Source organism: Tachypleus tridentatus, chromosome 8, assembly GCF_004210375.1.
Source record: "Tachypleus tridentatus isolate NWPU-2018 chromosome 8, ASM421037v1, whole genome shotgun sequence".
Lineage (NCBI taxonomy): Eukaryota > Metazoa > Arthropoda > Merostomata > Xiphosura > Limulidae > Tachypleus > Tachypleus tridentatus.
Genome location: NC_134832.1, coordinates 108,445,760 through 108,463,166, shown reverse-complemented (window position 1 = coordinate 108,463,166; position 17,407 = coordinate 108,445,760). Strand labels below are relative to the sequence as shown.

At 30.9% G+C, this 17,407-nt stretch overlaps 1 protein-coding gene across 1 annotated transcript in view; it reads right to left on the bottom strand.

Annotated features, from left to right (window-relative positions):
* LOC143223175 (phosphatidylinositol 3-kinase regulatory subunit alpha-like) overlaps positions 1–17,407 on the bottom strand; it is an 83,917-nt gene that overhangs the window by 26,955 nt on the left and 39,555 nt on the right. Inside the window, 6 exon segments of the mRNA XM_076450749.1 lie at positions 2,409–2,522; positions 3,909–4,001; positions 4,993–5,106; positions 7,168–7,222; positions 7,758–7,838; positions 9,877–10,011. Of these exon segments, the coding sequence (XP_076306864.1) occupies positions 2,409–2,522; positions 3,909–4,001; positions 4,993–5,106; positions 7,168–7,222; positions 7,758–7,838; positions 9,877–10,011 (592 nt within the window).

Genomic DNA, 17,407 nt, shown 5'->3' with positions numbered 1-17,407 from the left:
AGAGGGAAGGCAGCTAGTCATCACCACCCACCACCAACTCTTGGGCTACTCTTTTACCAACAAATAGTGGGATTGACTATCACATTATAATGCCTCTACATCTGAAAAAGTGAGCATGTTTGGTGTGATAGGTATTTGAACCCGCGACCCTTAGATTACGACTCGAATGCCTTAACCACCTGGCCATGCTGTGCCAAATAATTAGAAAATAAATATAAATTATGTTCTTTTCTCATGCTAGAATGACTACATATTATAGCACAATACAAATGTTTAGCCTATGTAACTTAAGTCTCATAGTTATATATTTATTGATTATAATGACCTAGTCCAGCCTAGCTAACATTACACAGCTTGCATTGACGTAGTGCAAGTGCACTCATGCTACCGTGTCCAATAATATAAAGCAACCTATGTCAAGCAGCAACTGAGCTCAAAGGTTGCTAAGCCTTTAAAATTCTACACATGGAGGATATCAAACAAATCTGTTTAGTTTTTATATATATAGCTCAATAACCAAAAAATCATAAATAACTACAGTGATAACATAGAATTCCATTATAATTTATTAAGTTTATTAACTAAGATGTATTTAGATTTTAAAAAATATGAAGCTTTGAGCAGAATAAAGACATAACTTACCTCCTTGAAATCTTAGATCAAAAGTATGCAGTAGCATTTTCACAGATAAAATTGCTGGAAAAAACCCACTCTGGAGACATTCTAAGTTATTGGTTGATTATTCATGTGTCATATACCAAAGTGTATATAAGGAACTGTTTTCAAAAATGGAAAGTGATGAAGTGAAGGGGGCCACTGTATTTGATTCAGTAGATAAGCCATATCTCAGCAAAATAATAAGATACAAGGTTCTTATTTTAATTCTAGTTTATTATTATTGATAATTTGAGTTCCTAATTTATATGAAACTACAACCTTAATATACTGGCATCACAAATATCTTATTTTAACCAGTGTTGCATTAAACATACTATGTGACTCAGTAACATCTATATTGAGGTGGGTTCTTTTGATATTTACTTTTAAATTAAGAAATTAACTCATATGTATTAAAGTCTGAATTATAATCTACAATTTAATTCCAAACCTATTGACATAAATTCATAAAACAGTAGTTCAATAAAATTTTAAATACAAGTCAACAAATACAATGACATGGCCTTTGACCCATAACCCATCGTGGATTGGTTAATTGTTTAATGTGACATACTGGAGCCAATATTACAATGACGCACAGTTTCAGAGATGAATCTTCAGTTAATTTCTTTCTAATAATAGGAAAGTTTGGGAAAAAACTCATGACATTACATTTACTAAATAATATCAGTCTAAGTACTAAATGCTTAGCTTTAAAAAGTCTTTAAATTACTGCATGGAGAATAATGGGAAATAGGATGTAATAAAGTAAGGACAATCTGTGGAACTTAGAATGCACTTCAATGGAATTAAAGGTTAATGTATTTTAGAAAATCCAGAGAGGTGCTACCATTAGAGAAGAGTTGAATTTATATGGTTTGAGTACACTGATCAATTTGTTCATAATGATTAAATCTCTTCAGCTGGCTCTTTTATAACCAATTAATATGGGCTATTCTAGGTAGTAGTGTTCAACTGTTTCATCTGTTCTAAAAGTTTCTTTTATAACTGTTCCTTATCTCTTATGAGCAGAAATAACAAGAGATGAATCTTGCTGCATGTTTACAATGACAATCTTTTTGCAATTAAAAATATCTATGGATGTTGAACAACACTGTCTTAAGACAATGTAGGTTTATCATAGTGTCATTTAGTTATAAGATGCAGTACTCTTCAAAACACCACAAAGCATAAACAAGAACTTCACATTATACTTCCATTTCCATTAATGATGATGACATCACATACCACATAAAACAAACAGATCTCTTAGAGAAAGAACTGCTACAAACTTCAGACCAACTGTGTGTGTGTGTGTGTGTGTGTGCTTAAATGTCTGCATAAATGTAGCAAATGCGTAATTTTCTAGGCAATCAACTGAAGTCTTTATGATCAAAACATTGCTCACTTCTACACTTCAGGCAAATGGTCCACATAAACTTCAAATAGAAAACATCCAACTCCTAAAAGTCCTGTAAAACAATAGTATGGTCTACTTTTCTAAATACTAAACACTTACCTCCACTCAAAATCAAATACATTTCATTCTTGCATACAACATGTTTAATCAATATTTCTAAAGCCTGTATAAATTGCTTAATATGTTTGGATTTAAACTCTCTTCATTATCAGCACTCATTAATCACTGGAGTTAATGCACTTTTATTTCATTTTTTTCTCTGCATCTCTATAAATATTATGAGTATATCTGTGAAAAGAAAATTTCAATCACTGAATGTGATGACACTTACTTTTGTTTTGCTGCCCCCTTGTTTCTATTTCTTGAAGACACAATAAAACAACTTTTGGAGCAGATAACTCAGTTGCATCAAAGGAAGTTGTCAAGTCCTGTCCAAACACATTAGCTGAAAGTTAAACAACAATTAGGTTTTAGAAATATGACTAAAGAAAAAAGTAATTAATGTGTATACTACAATCCACACCTTCAATCGACTCTTCATCTATGTACAGATAATAAATTGGATGCTGTTACTTTATTTGGGTAGATTATATCCTACTAATAATGTACTGCAGTAGTATCAGTACTTTGTATTTGAAAAAAAGATATTGGAGCCATACATCTCATTAAACAGTCAATGGGAGCCATTAGTATTGTTTTGTGTAGATGAAATTATGGTCAGAAACATTTGATCCCAAGTATATGGGGCAGAAATTGGTAAGGGTTAAAATTTTTGAATCCATTTCAAAAGCACAAGTTAACATATCTGTTATATTAATAAAATATTAATTTTCTTCAAACAGTTTCATTACACTGTTTATAATAAATTAATATCACAGATAAAAGATATAGTTCATCAATGTCATATTGTATAACTGTAATCTTTTTAAATCTCTCCTGTTAAAATAGGGGGTGTCATGTGATTTACTGGTTAGGGATTTAAAAAGCATTTATGATGCAGCATTTACAGGTGATAGCAGCTGCTAGTTCAAAGGCACTGTCAAAACAGAAGCAATGTGGTATAACTACATTATTTACTTTCTTTAGGAACTACAACTAAACAAACAGAAGAAATTATCAACTGAACTTTAAAAAGCAGCATTAATTTTCTATTACTTAAACATCCTGTCATTTGTTGGTCATCTTACAATATTTATCTTACTGAACCAAAATAAGACTACAACACATTTCATTTATATTAATGTTAAGTTATTTTAACTTATAGTTAAAACTCTGCCTGAGTTAAGATAAAAAGTGATTTATTCTCTGAGAAAAATTTGACTATACATTAAATTAATGCAGGAGGTGGCAGTGCATTTGTTAGTTTTCCCAATAATTTTCCATGACATTTTTCAGATATTTTATAGCTTTGCATCACTGCTTATATTTAACCGATCATCAAGTTATTTTATTTGTTAACCATATCTGAATTATGTTAGTTACTCAGTGAAATGATTAACTGTTACTAAGTCAGATAACCACTTCCAGGACATCTATGTTTTATTACATTTCTATGACTTTTACAGACATAAAAATTAACTTTGAATTTTTTTCAGGTTTCCTGTGATACATGGGAACCATGATTAATATAATATTTAATTTTCTAAATAACAACAATGATAATATAGCAGTTTTACACAATAATGCATAACTACAAACTACATTTAAGTTTTCCTTAGAGGAACATAACTTTACTATGCCTGATGATCAAGATGAAATATAAATAGGAATAATAAAATAGTTTAGTATTATTCATTAAAAATTAAATTCTCATGCATTTATAAATGCTTACACATTGACAAAAACTGTTCTTTTTGTTTGCCTGCCCCCTGGCAAGATGGTAGTCCTGTTGCAGCACATGTTTTGTGGCATACCAGTCCACACTCTGAAACAAGACATTTCACAATATAAAATTAAAGTTCCTAAATTTAACAACTAATACTGATAATTATGTTTTTAACAACTCAAATTTTTAACACATACTACAAACTGTCACACCTTACATCTAAGTACCTGGAAGACCGACTGAACTTTAGTGATTGATTTAAGTGGTACTTTAAGCCTTGAAAGCTACCTTGTAATAAGTTATTGCCTTAATTTTGACAAAGTTTCACATATTATCTTTTCATAAAAGTAGAATGCAGCTGTAAAATTACAGTCCATTTTGATTAGTTCTTTTCTGTAATTTTTCATAGTGGTATTTAATGCTAAAAGTTCCTCAAAACTTAAAAACTTACATTAACCCCCTCCCCCCAAATAAGAGTATAATTTTATGTTTTAAGAAAATTCCCCCAAACAATTACTAAATCTAGTCAACAAAGAAAACACTAAACTCAACAAATATAACAAGAAAATTAGCCCATGTGGTTGTCTTATGTAATATAGATAAACTGTCACTTTGAAGTTAAGAATTACTGTTAACTTTCACAATAAGTGGTTATAGCACATATTAAAAAAAATCACAGATATGTAATTATTTAATCAAATACCTTTAACATTACCTAACTAAACCACTAAGTATCTGGAAAAATAGCAAAAATACCAAGTACTCATTTCAATGGTAAACTAATTTTCTAAGTTTATATATAATATGTAATAAGAATTGGGAATTAATGTATCTCAGAACAGCTGGTATAGGTATTAACACTTTACTAATAAAGCAAAGAACAATGTTTTGATCTTCCTGAGATACATTTTACTTCAAGCGGGTTTCTCATCATCAAGAATTGGAGATTAAGCACTAAAAGTTAAACATTTGTTTGAAAAATTACCATACATAAACCTGTCCAATCATCAAATTCTGAATTCAATGTTATGTTAATGTACGTATATATTAATACTACATCTCTCAAACTTTTATCTCTTTGGTCTCTCACCTTTACATACAAGTCCTTGATGAACAATTCCTCGTAAGTAGGCATGACACTTGTGGCATTGAAGTAAGGTAGAGAAACTTTCCTGGACGAGCTTATGGGGAACTTGTGATGCTCCTAATAAAGTTTAATGTTTTAATTCAGTTTGAAAAAAACAAAAACTTTTGGTGCTTAAAAATATATTAGTATACTACAAATGTAAATATGCCACTTCAAACTGCAGTAGGACAGAAATCATGAAAATGTATATGATCCAATGAACTCTTAAAGTTCTAATTTAGAGGAGACATTACTGACATAATACTGTGTAACAAACTCTTTTGTTAATTTGTCAATAGTACAAAAATGAACTGAACATTTTACTTCCTGATTACCTTTTAAATAGACTGAATACTAAAAATAACCTGTGTAAGAACTTTATCGTAATTCTCAAACAATTCTGATCAAACATACTGTATTTATTAATTATGTCTCCAAATCTATAATCAAAGTAATTATTCAAAAGCTTTCCTCTATACACTAATATGCTCGCTCATAGTTTCAAACATGGATGTTTGAAAAACACTGGTCACTTTCCAAAATGAAATAAAAATAAATAGAGTAGTATCTACTGCTAGAAATAGCATCACATTCTAGAAGCAGAATGTCCAACTAAATTACCATACACATAGACATGTTTAAAAAAGGGTTATTTTAAGCTATATATATAAATAAAATAATAAGTTCAGTTTGGTTTGTTTTGAATTTTCCACAAAGCTACACTGGAGCTATCTGCTCTGGCCATTCCTAATTTAGTAATGCAAGACTAGAGAGAAAGCAGCTAGTCATCACCACCCACCATCAACCATTGGGCTACTCTTTCACCAATGAATAGTAGGATTGACTGTCACATTAAAATGCCCCCATGACTGAAAGGATGTGCATGTTTGGTGTGAAGGGGATTCGAACCCACGACCCTTGGATTAATAGCCGAGTGTCATAACCACCTGGCCATGTCAGACCAATAGAATAAGTACATCTAACTAATGACAATAAATACACAAGTATTGTTTTAAGATGTATCCATGACTTAAATATACTTTAATAATGTAGATTTAAACATGCAGATAAAAAGTTATTTATTATGATGTTTTATTTTTTACAAATAAGAGATGATCATATAAAACAAGTGTGTAAGATATGAGATGTCACACAAAATAAAATAGTTTATTCACTTGAAGCTATGTTGTTGAAGTAGATATAAAAAAGATGTTTAAATTATTAACATGTTAGCTCTTTAAACAATAATATATATCATCCTGAGGTACTTATTGTTTCTTTGAATTAAGATAAAATGTATAATAAAAAATATCACATAAATAATGTTTCTTTTCTTTCTGAAAGGCAAGTTACAGACTTATGACCATTTTATAGTATGTGTGGTTTGTTCCTCCTTCAGCTAAATTCCATGTTTTCCATAAATTTGTAATCATGTTATTCAGACTTTAAGTAAAAGACTAAGAGCAAACAGAAGGCATGAATTATTTGAGTTTTTCAGATGAAGTATTCAAATAAATAATATATATACATGTAAAATAAAGCAACTATTTTTTTAACATCTAAAGTTATTGTTTAATTGTATTTATACAGAGGAAACAGACTTGTACACCAATAGCTATTGAACAGGTACAACAATACCAAAATGTCAATGAAAAAAAGCTACATCTTCAAACATTTCCTCATAACTGTATATAAATTACTATCAAAAGGTGAGGGTTAAATCCCAAGTATTTAGGAAAACTGAAGGCTATACTTCCAATCTCCAGAAAGAGAGAAAAATTCCTAAAATTTTTAAAGTGAAAGGAAATTTCAAATTTTATAAATATATGCTGTTTGCTTATAAAAGCCATTACTTTATTCAAAATGTGTCTTTTCAATGGACCTTATGCTGCAATATTTTGTTACAGGAAAAACATAAAGTAAAAATTACTACTGGACACAAAATTTTGTCATTTATTACTTTTTGTGGATGTGTGTGGTTGTTTCAAATAAAATAACTTTAAAAGTACTTGTGTACAAGGTGAATCTTGCAAAGATTCATCATGAGTTAGATGAATAACAAAAAATTCTATACATTACTTATATGCAAATGAAATTTGTGCAGTAACAAATTAAAGTTAGAAATTTATGAAAGCTTACCACCATTTTCACTACAAGAGACATTAGCAAAGTTTTTTATTTCTTCCATGGAATCCTGAAGCATGCCAAAGAAAAAAAACAACAAACAACCAATCAGGTAATATAAAGTAGACAACTGTTATTATGATATGGTAGTATGTATGTTATGTTCTTATCCTAAAGAAAAAAAAATCATTAAAGTGAGATGAAGTTATAAAAAATAAACCAAGGATGCTTACTTTTTCTCAATTAAACATTAACATTACTATCAATACAAATCCATATGTGTGAAAACAATAGTGTTACACACTCCTAGGTTTATTTACCTCTAAAAAACTACTTATAAAAATGAAATTACTTTAATGAGTAACAAATGAATGTTAAAAACTTGTATATAGTTTCATTAATGTGTTAACTCCAATAAAAATATTTGCACAAATCTAAACTGATAACAAGTTTAGTAAATGAGCCAAAAAGATGTAGACAGTAATTTAACATTTATTGACAATAAAAGCTACTTACTCCAATTAAAAAATAAATATAACTTTTTCATTAAAAAGTAAAGTAATGAAATGCCAAAAATAAATTAACATTACAAACATACTGCTTACCATTTCTTCTTTAGCTCTGCACAGTTCATCAACACACACAAGAATTGCCTTTTGATGGAATTCATCTTTAACACCCATGTTCTATTAAAAACAATGCACAAAATCAGAGCACCCAAGAGAAAGATTTTGTAAATTAATAACATTTTTTTAAAATGGTCCACAGAAATTTTGTAAGTTGAACTTACCTAATATCATAAAATTAAAACAAAATAAAAATGTATAGAAAATACTGATAGCTGAATAACAAAACACTATATCTTATAGCAATGATCAGTTTTTGTTTATTATTTGACACAAAGCTGAAAACAAGGGCTACCTCTGCTGTGCAATTCTAACTACAGAAACTCAATTTTTAAGGTCATAAGCTTTTACACTTACCACTAAACCAGTAGCAAACAAAGATGAGGTATATAAAACATATATTTAAGCAATTAAAAAAAACAAACAAAATATATCTATAAATGAAGATACCAAAAAATGCTTGAAATTATAATAAAATACAATTTTCTCTTTATTAGCATTTCAAAGTATAAACCACAGAATTACCAACTCTGAAACTAATTTGTTCACTTAGCATAACTTTACTTCCTAAATGTGTAACAAAATTCCAATACCTTCAAAACTAGCAAGTTCTAGTACATTTCCTACAACATTTTCTTAGAATAGTTGTTTTAGTTTATAATCCTTAGCCAAATTCACCATCAATCCTTTTTCCTTTCTTTCAAAAATCAAACAGAAAAGTGCAAGTTTTTCTTTGTTAATTTCTCAAAATTCACACATTATCACAATATTCTCTAGCTATGTTTTAGATGCAAATCATTTTTCAATTTATAAACTAAAAATGTTGGTATACAAATCTAAGATACTAACTAACATGAGTTTACTTTATACTATTTAATCATTATTTTGATATATTAAAAACAGCAGTATGAGACATCCATAAAAAATTATTCCAAAATCCTATTAAAAAACTTTAGATTATAAAAATATCCTTTAAAGATTTGTTTTTATTATTTCTGTAAAAACAATACCAGTATATCATTGTTCAAACAATTATGAATCACAAAACTACTGTTCTACTAATTTATTGAAAAATAAGAAGTTATGAGATGAAAAAGTAAGATACTTCCCAGAACTTAACGCTAAATGCAAACACATTAATATTTATCCTAACAACAATTTAATTTTTTTTACATTCTTCCCAAACAAAAAAACACAATAAAATACTGAAATATGAAAAGATAGCAATAAATTAATTACTTACAATATATATACTATTCTAAGGTAGAAAAGCAGACATTTTTGAAGACAACAGGAATCTCCACATACTTATGTTAAAATTTAGTGATTATCACATGAATGAAGACTATGGTATTTAATGCAAATGCAATCAGAATTTAATTATCTTCACTTTAATGAAACAATATATTAACCAAAGTAATAAATATTATCTTAATAACAAAGAAAATAACTTTGAAATTTCCTATAGCAGAGCAAGGAGATGAACAGATTACAGTTTGAGGCTAAATTGCTACAAATAAACAAAGAAACATTTATATTAGTACAGCCACAATGAGTAAAGAGAATCACTATAGTGTTATACAAAGGTATGCAGTACCTTTTAGATTTATTGGCCAAAGTTTCATTTTCCAATAAGATACGATCCAAGATATACGTTTAAACTCTGACAAGACTACATCAACACAAAGAATAACATAGTATATCTTCAAAAAGTCATTTAGTCATCAAAACAGCACTTACTATCAAATAAAATCAATAAACATGTGCAACCTATGAAAACACAAAATGTAACATAACTGTGGTAACACATCCTGGAATGCCGTAATACTAAGACATCTTAGAACAGTAAAAAGAGTTCCATTAAACAGCAAAGTTATCATTAGGCCAAAGGTGGCTACTTAGATGCACCTGATGATTATGTGAAAATAGTTTGCCAATTGCACATGTAGGAATCCAATTAAATAATTTAGTCTTTAATATTATAATATAAAATAATCTATTACAAGATTTTATTTTAACTTTACTTGCAAAAACTTGTCAAGCTTGCTTCCACATTTTGAATGGTAGTGCATGTCCAAATTGTAAATTATATACTCACAAGTAATTTCTCTTTATCCAGCAAGAAGAGATCTGAGCCTTTTATGTTTCTAAACCTAAAGAGTTCGGCATAGTGGTACAAGTTTAATGCAGCCATCCATTCCACAACATTGGCTGTTGACCACTGGGTGACTGACTATAAGAAATGAATAGTGATATAGCATATAGGTTATAACATTAAAATAATGGGTACTTCACAGTAACAGCATGGCAAAAGATATGTTGCTTTTAGTTCATGGACAATAAATTAAAAATTGGTCTGTACAAAAGTACCTTTGTGTAATGTTAAGAAAAAATACAATTTTAGCAATTAAAGATGTGAATTACCATGTTTATATAACTGATAAATAACCAGCTGATATGGATTACAATTAACAAGTGCACGTACATAAATTATTAGTGGCCCTGAATCATTTTATCACAAAAGTTGTGAAAAAGTCAATCCATTTTGAATAACAAACTGATACTGGAAAAACCATTTTCACACCTTAAATCAATATTACACTTTAATGTTACACAGATACTTTACAAGTCCTGTTGATGCATTTTATTGTATACTGAACTGTGCCTCATGCAGGTGAACTGTTTTCATCTTCATAATACAGTTACAAACAAAATAGATAAACAGCACTTGACTATGACCTAATATTATCGCATATCTCTTCAGACTGATACTTTCAGTAAAATTCATTCAAAATGAAACAAATATTAGTTTAGAAATTTTGCTTATATATGCATTTATTGGCTAAACACTGCTATTGTCAAATATTTAGTACTAACTATGAAACCTAATGTTCAATGCCTGATTTTCAAATTTATATCATAGTTGAATTCATGTTAAAATGTATGCAGTTTGTAAGTGAAACTGCAGAAACAATAATAAATAATGACTTCTTTCACCTATATAGGTAATTAATTTCTTTAAATCTTAATGGCTATCAGGTTTTAAAAAGTTTGAATAATTCTTTGAATTATAATTACACAAAGAATATTATTTTATGTTGTTAGCTTAATATGAGGATGAAAAAATAAGTTAAATCTCTTAAGGTGCCTAAATATTTTAAAGATATTCAAATGATAATTCAATGTATCATAATTAGTGGATTTAATTTTCTTATGCACAGATTCATAACAAGAATTTGCTATCAGTTCACTAAATATGGTTGTTTTCATCTATTAACTAATATGTTATTTACATTCTTTTGCTTTTGATCTTTATAGTTAGGTTTGCTCTGAGATACTTCACAATTTAATCAACAAAGTGGGATACACTTGGTTGGAAAATTCAGGAATTGTAAATGTTGTGAACAAGGTTTAGGAATTCATAAGCTGATATAATGTTATGAATGTAAAAATGAGATAAAAGAGCAAGAGCAGTATTAAACTGTCATACATACTTTTTCCTATGAAATATTTTTGAATGTATCCATTTATTTCAAGTAAACATTTTTACTTAAAGTATTATTATTATTTCAATATCAAAACCCAAAATGTTTCTTACAGAAAGTTTTGGGTGGACAGTAATAACACATTTTCACTCATGCCCTAAACATTAAAACTATATAGCTTCTACAAAAAACTGTGACTGATAATATATTATTGTAATCAAACAATTTTGAGTAGCAATAATTCTAACATTCTGTTAGACTGTCTCACAGTAACAGCCAGTTCAAAGATTAATGATCCATGTCATCTCAGCCACACCTATATGTAGATGTAAAAAAAAACAGGTTTCTGTTAGTGACCTAGCATGGAGATTAAACCACTTTCCTAAGTGTTATTAGCCAAGCATATAAAAGATGTCAGATAACTGAGTTTCTTAAGATTAACAATGTGGAACAATTAGTTTTCATATACACAAAAGTGTGCATAGCATTATTCACTCTGTATCATCACCAGGCAGATCATTAAACAATTTTAGTTGCTATTTACTAAATAGTATTAGATGCTCAAAGCAAATCAGTGATAGGAACATAATGTAAAAATTATGTTACATATCTTTGTAATACATCTTAGTATGTACATGAGTACTGAAGACAGAAACCAAACATACATTAACCTCAAGTCTGAGGATTAATGAAAGTATTTTCTTTTGTATAAAACTTGGAGCAACCTCAAAGGTATCTTTCAGCTAAACCATAAACTTTGCATAAAAACAAATATATTTTATGCATGTATTTGTAAAACAAGGTATGTTGCTCTTGTCAATTCTGAATTATAAAAAAGAACATTTAGGATTTTCAGTGTATGATGCATTGAAATATAAATAAAACCTTTGTAATGCTTCCTTGCATTATCTAAAATACAATTTTCATAATTCAATGGATCTTAGCACATGTACTCACATCTGAGAACATGTAGCACATATATTGCTTTCTTACCTCTGATATACAAAAGGTGGCGCCACATACTTTACTTTGAAAGTTACATTTTCATAAGAATAACTTTTGGCAAATCAACAACTCATTAGAAGTTTTATTACTATTACTACAATATATTGGAATATATTACCTCTTATATGCACATAGTTCTTGAAATAAATAAATCATTTACAGCTTACAGTACACTTATTTTCATACTGTTGACTCCCTAGGGCCAGAGGTGGATTTAGATCTCTAATATTTTATCTTTGACTCGTATACTAAATTCAAGTGCGATATCACAAAAGGTTTTTGCTAACATATATAAAAAAAACCTGAGGTCAAATGAACAATACAAGAACTAGCACACTATAATTACCGTCGTTTTGAAAGGAAATAAAACGGAAGTTCTATCGTTTGAAAGTAAATTGAATTCTCTACCAATCCAGGTAAATAAAAGTAAGTCTAGCGTTACAGAATTATAAGACCACTTGCTTACCGAAAGTGCAAGCAGCAACAAGTCACTTCAATTTGTTACTGTAGCCAAAAATGCGCATTCCCCAGCCACATGCGCAAATCACGCAAGACTTGGCCTTGTACCTTGACAGTCCAATAAAACTAAAATGGATTCACACACACCCAACAACTATATACTTCAATACGTTTTGACAACTACTTGTACAAAACAACGATTCTAGTTAGCGTCAATCTTTTTGTCTTTTGTTATACAATGTGTAAAATCAGCTTGTGAAAAAAGTTAAACAATTTTACAATTTTTTCTATCACAATGTTTCAAGAAAATAATTTGTTCAAATTTAACCTTGTAACTAATCTTCAGCTGCATGGCATTGGATTTACAGTTTTGATACAAAAATCAGGACAATTTAAAAAACAAACAAACAGGGTAATATTTTCCAATAAGACAATTATTTTACACTAACAAAACGAAAAAAAACAAACACGATGGTCATATTACTGTTTGTTTGTTTTGAATTTCGCGCAAAGCTACACGAGAGCTATCTGCGCTAGCCGTCCCTAATTTAGTGTAAGACCAGAGGGAGGGCAGCTAGCCATCACCACCAACCGTCAACTCTTAGGATACTCAAAAGAGTATCAAAGAATAGTGGGATTGACTGTACATTATAACGCCCCCACGGCTGAAAGAGCAAGCCTGTCTTGTGTGAAGGGGGTTCGAACCCGCGACCCTCAGATTAGGAGTCAAGTGTCTTAACCACCTGGCCACGCTGGGCCTCATATTACTGTTATCAGCTCTGAACAACGAGATGGTTTTTAGTGGGTTTAGACATGCCCTCAGTTTGTTTTTTTTGTAGAAAATTATGATTTACCTAAAAAGTGTTATAGTATTGAAGACCTTCAAGCAATTTATCACAAAAATGTGTCAGTAGAAAAATAAAATCGCTCGGAAACACATTGCTCCGCCCTAAATGTTAAAGGTTCATCTTGGTCTACGTACATTCGTGTCCTCTGGTAAGTTGACTGACTTACAACCTAGAAACTAGGGTTCGATTCCGCGCGGCGAACACAGCATATCATCTGCCGTGGCTTTGCTGTAAAAGAACCAATCAAATAAAGCAAACATTCATCTGCATTTTATCTGACCTCAGTGAAAAAATGCAAGTTTGCTAAAATACTGAACTTCGATACCCGTGGTTGGTACAACATAGAGTTAATTGTATAGCTTTGTGCTAAACTGGAAACAAAACAAATTTTAATTTATTACTTTGTCTATATGCACACGCCATGTACTTGTCATAACTACTGTAAAAGAGTACGAAAATTGTTTTGAATTTCGGGCAAAGCTACACCAGGGCTATCTGCGCTAGCCATCCCTAATTTAGCAGCGTAAGACTAGAGGGGAGGCAGCTAACCATTACCACCCACCGCCAACTCTTGGCCTACTCTTTTACCAACGAATAGTGGAATTGACCATCACGTTATAACGCCCTCACGGCTGAAAGGGCGAACATGTTTGGTGTGACGGGGAGGTACAGAAACCGAAACGTTTAAAATTGGAATTATTTCTCTCAGTATTCGCATATGTAACGTCAAAGAGATGAAGCAAATTAGGCTGGTGGGTGGCTGACTTCGTTGTCCTTATAAACAATTGGTGAACTAAAAATGTACTGTTACTATGAAAAGATATTTAAAAAACTCGAACAGATAAAGAGGGCGGGAAATATAATACAAATAGTTTATTTATTGACGTCCTTATTTGTTTGATATAGTATTTAAAACAATCTGTTCTCTTCCCAACCGAGAATACTGATACCAGTTCAACCTCTGCTCCTTAACATCCCCCCTAAAAGAAACAGTTAATTAGTTATGCAATTAACATACTGGTAAAAGCCCTTTACTATAGAGAATGACAAATATAACTTATCTCAACCTTTACGTGTTTTTTTTTAAATCTTCAACCAATAACTAGTAGTGAACGAAAAATACGTAACGACTCAAACTAAATGAATACTAGTTGGAAAAAAATATCTGCTCACTTGTAACCTTTTTTTTTTTTTGTATTATCAAACTTCCCGAAGTAGGTGAAAGCTGATTTTGTTTAAAGTAAAAAAATCCAATTTTAACATCATTAAAAGTACAAGATTTTCAAAAAATTTAACACGAAACACTTTATTATAGTTTTCCATAAATTTAATTCTTCCGCTGCCACAGCTATATCCTCCCTGGAGCACTTCCATGCATTCGGTTTGTTTCGAATTTCGCGCAAAGCTACAGAAGAACTACCTGTGCTAGCCGCCCCTAGTTTAGCAGTGTAAAATTAAAGGGAAGGTAGCTAATTATCATATAAATAATGGGACTGACTGTCAAATTATCATGTCCCCCACTGCTGAAAGGACGATCACGTTTGGTGTAATGGGGATTCGAACCCCTGACCCCAGACTGCGAGCCTAGAACCTTAACCACCTGGACATGAAGGCCTACTTCCATGGGGGTTTAAAATTTTGTAACATCTTAAGTTCAGCCCTTTCCTCTAAACTTCCAACACTTGATCAGTGCCAAGTTACAAATAAGAAGTGAAAATATTAATACACGCTTTTTGTTGCTTATTTCAAAATAAACCTTGTACCGATAGAATTTTGTTCTTATCCATAAACATGGCAAAAAAAGAAAGTCAAAATAGCTCGACCAAAGAAAGTTTATTCATTTAGGTAGAAAAAGTACATATTAACAATATATTTTTGAAATGTCATTTCACCGTTGTTAAAACCTCCAGCAACATATCAGGTCTCAGCTGAAGAGTTTATTAAGTAGAAAGTGATTTTTTTTATTTTGAATTTCGCGCAAAGCTACATGATGATGGCTATTTGCCAATAGTGGGATTGACCGTCACATTTTTACGCTCCCACGGCTGAAAGGGCGAGCATGTTTGGTGTGACGAGGATTCGAGCCCGCCCACCCCTCAGAATGCGAGTCGAGCGCCGGGGCACGAGAGTGATTGAAATGTTTAAATATAATGATGAGATACAAGGATGTTTTATTACGGACTTTTGTCCTCGTTTCAAGATAGACTTATCCACACAAATTACTTTTTGCCCGCATGCATAACTTGTGACCTGCGTGTATTTATTACACTTCCACTTAAGCTTATTTACATTACGAATTTACTTTATTATTGTCCAACAGAATACAAAGTCCGTATTTTATATAAACTCTGGCTTACGTGAATTTCATTTCGTTTCTGTCTTCTTTCTTAAACTTTATTTTTTTGAGACACGTGAATTTCAGGTCACGTGTTTTCCTGTTCACAAATCAATCTCTCCTATAGCGTAAATGGGACAAAAACTACGTAATTTGACATCTATAAGTTATCTATTTCAGTAAGGCTGTCGCATTTTAATACTATAGCTATTGTATATTTCAAGTGCAGCATGTATAACAATACGGTGGCACAAGAGCTTCTACAATAAGACCACTAAATTTGGTTTCTTTGTTATCCGTCCAATGAGATAAAATTACAATAAAAGTTTCACAAACATTTGATATAATAGAGTATTTATGACTTCAGTAAGATTTTCACCCCAAGGAGCAAATTGACAAAAAATGAATACGTAAAATAATGCTCAATGTCCTCCAAGATGTATTTACAAACAAATTCTTAAAACAGCCTCCGATATGAAGCTATGAATGAAACAATCAAGGTTTGAAACAGCAACAACAAATGCTTGTATAACAAAGTTTCTCACGAAATTCATACGAGAGGCGTTAAAAAACAAAACAAAAATATTAATCTGAAACGATTTTCAAACGAAACCCAAAACTCGAGTGCTTTCGAATAGTTCACGATATTTTATCTGAAAGCGCTCGAGTTTTGGGTCTCGTTTAAAATCCATTACAATTTTTCTGTGATCCTGTGTGATGACATTTTAACCAGAATATATAGTGATACACAATCTTTATGAGAAACTGCAAAGTATGAAAACAATTGCGATACTAACTGTACCATGCTGCGACTTACTGATATATTGGGACAACTCATCAGTTACCTTATTCGCTTTCGTGGTAAAATAAAGCGATAATCAATGCTCTGAAAATTTTCACATACGTCTAGAAACTATAAACTCCAACACGGGTAAGACTAAATTATTTGTATCGATGCTTCGCGCAAAATCTACACAGAGGCTGTCCCTAATTTTGATCTGATAGACTAGTGGGAAGGCAAGTAGTCAAAAGCAACCAATGTAGCTCCTCGGGCTATTTTTGTTTGATCAAATAGTAGATCTGACTGACCGTCACTCATAAAGCGTACCAACGGCCTCGAAGTGCGTTTCTAGGGTAAAGGAATATAAACAGAGATGGTACATTGAAAGTTCATCTGCTCTCCATTAACTAAAACAGTGCCTAACGTTAATATCAGACTTATCAAATATTCTTGATGACGAGAAACCCACTTGAAATAAAAATGTATCTCAGAACAGCTGGTATGGGTATTAACACTTTTAACCTGAAGATCACCTAGAAAAATCGAAACGTTGTTCTCTGCTTATCAATAAAAATGTTAATACCCATGACAGCTGTTCTGAGATACAAAGTTCAACTATAAACAGGCTTTCAACACTATTCTTATTACAACTTTAATATAATTATTCTGTTTTTCTCTATGCGTGTTATGATTTATTAAAAGCTGTTCAACTAATC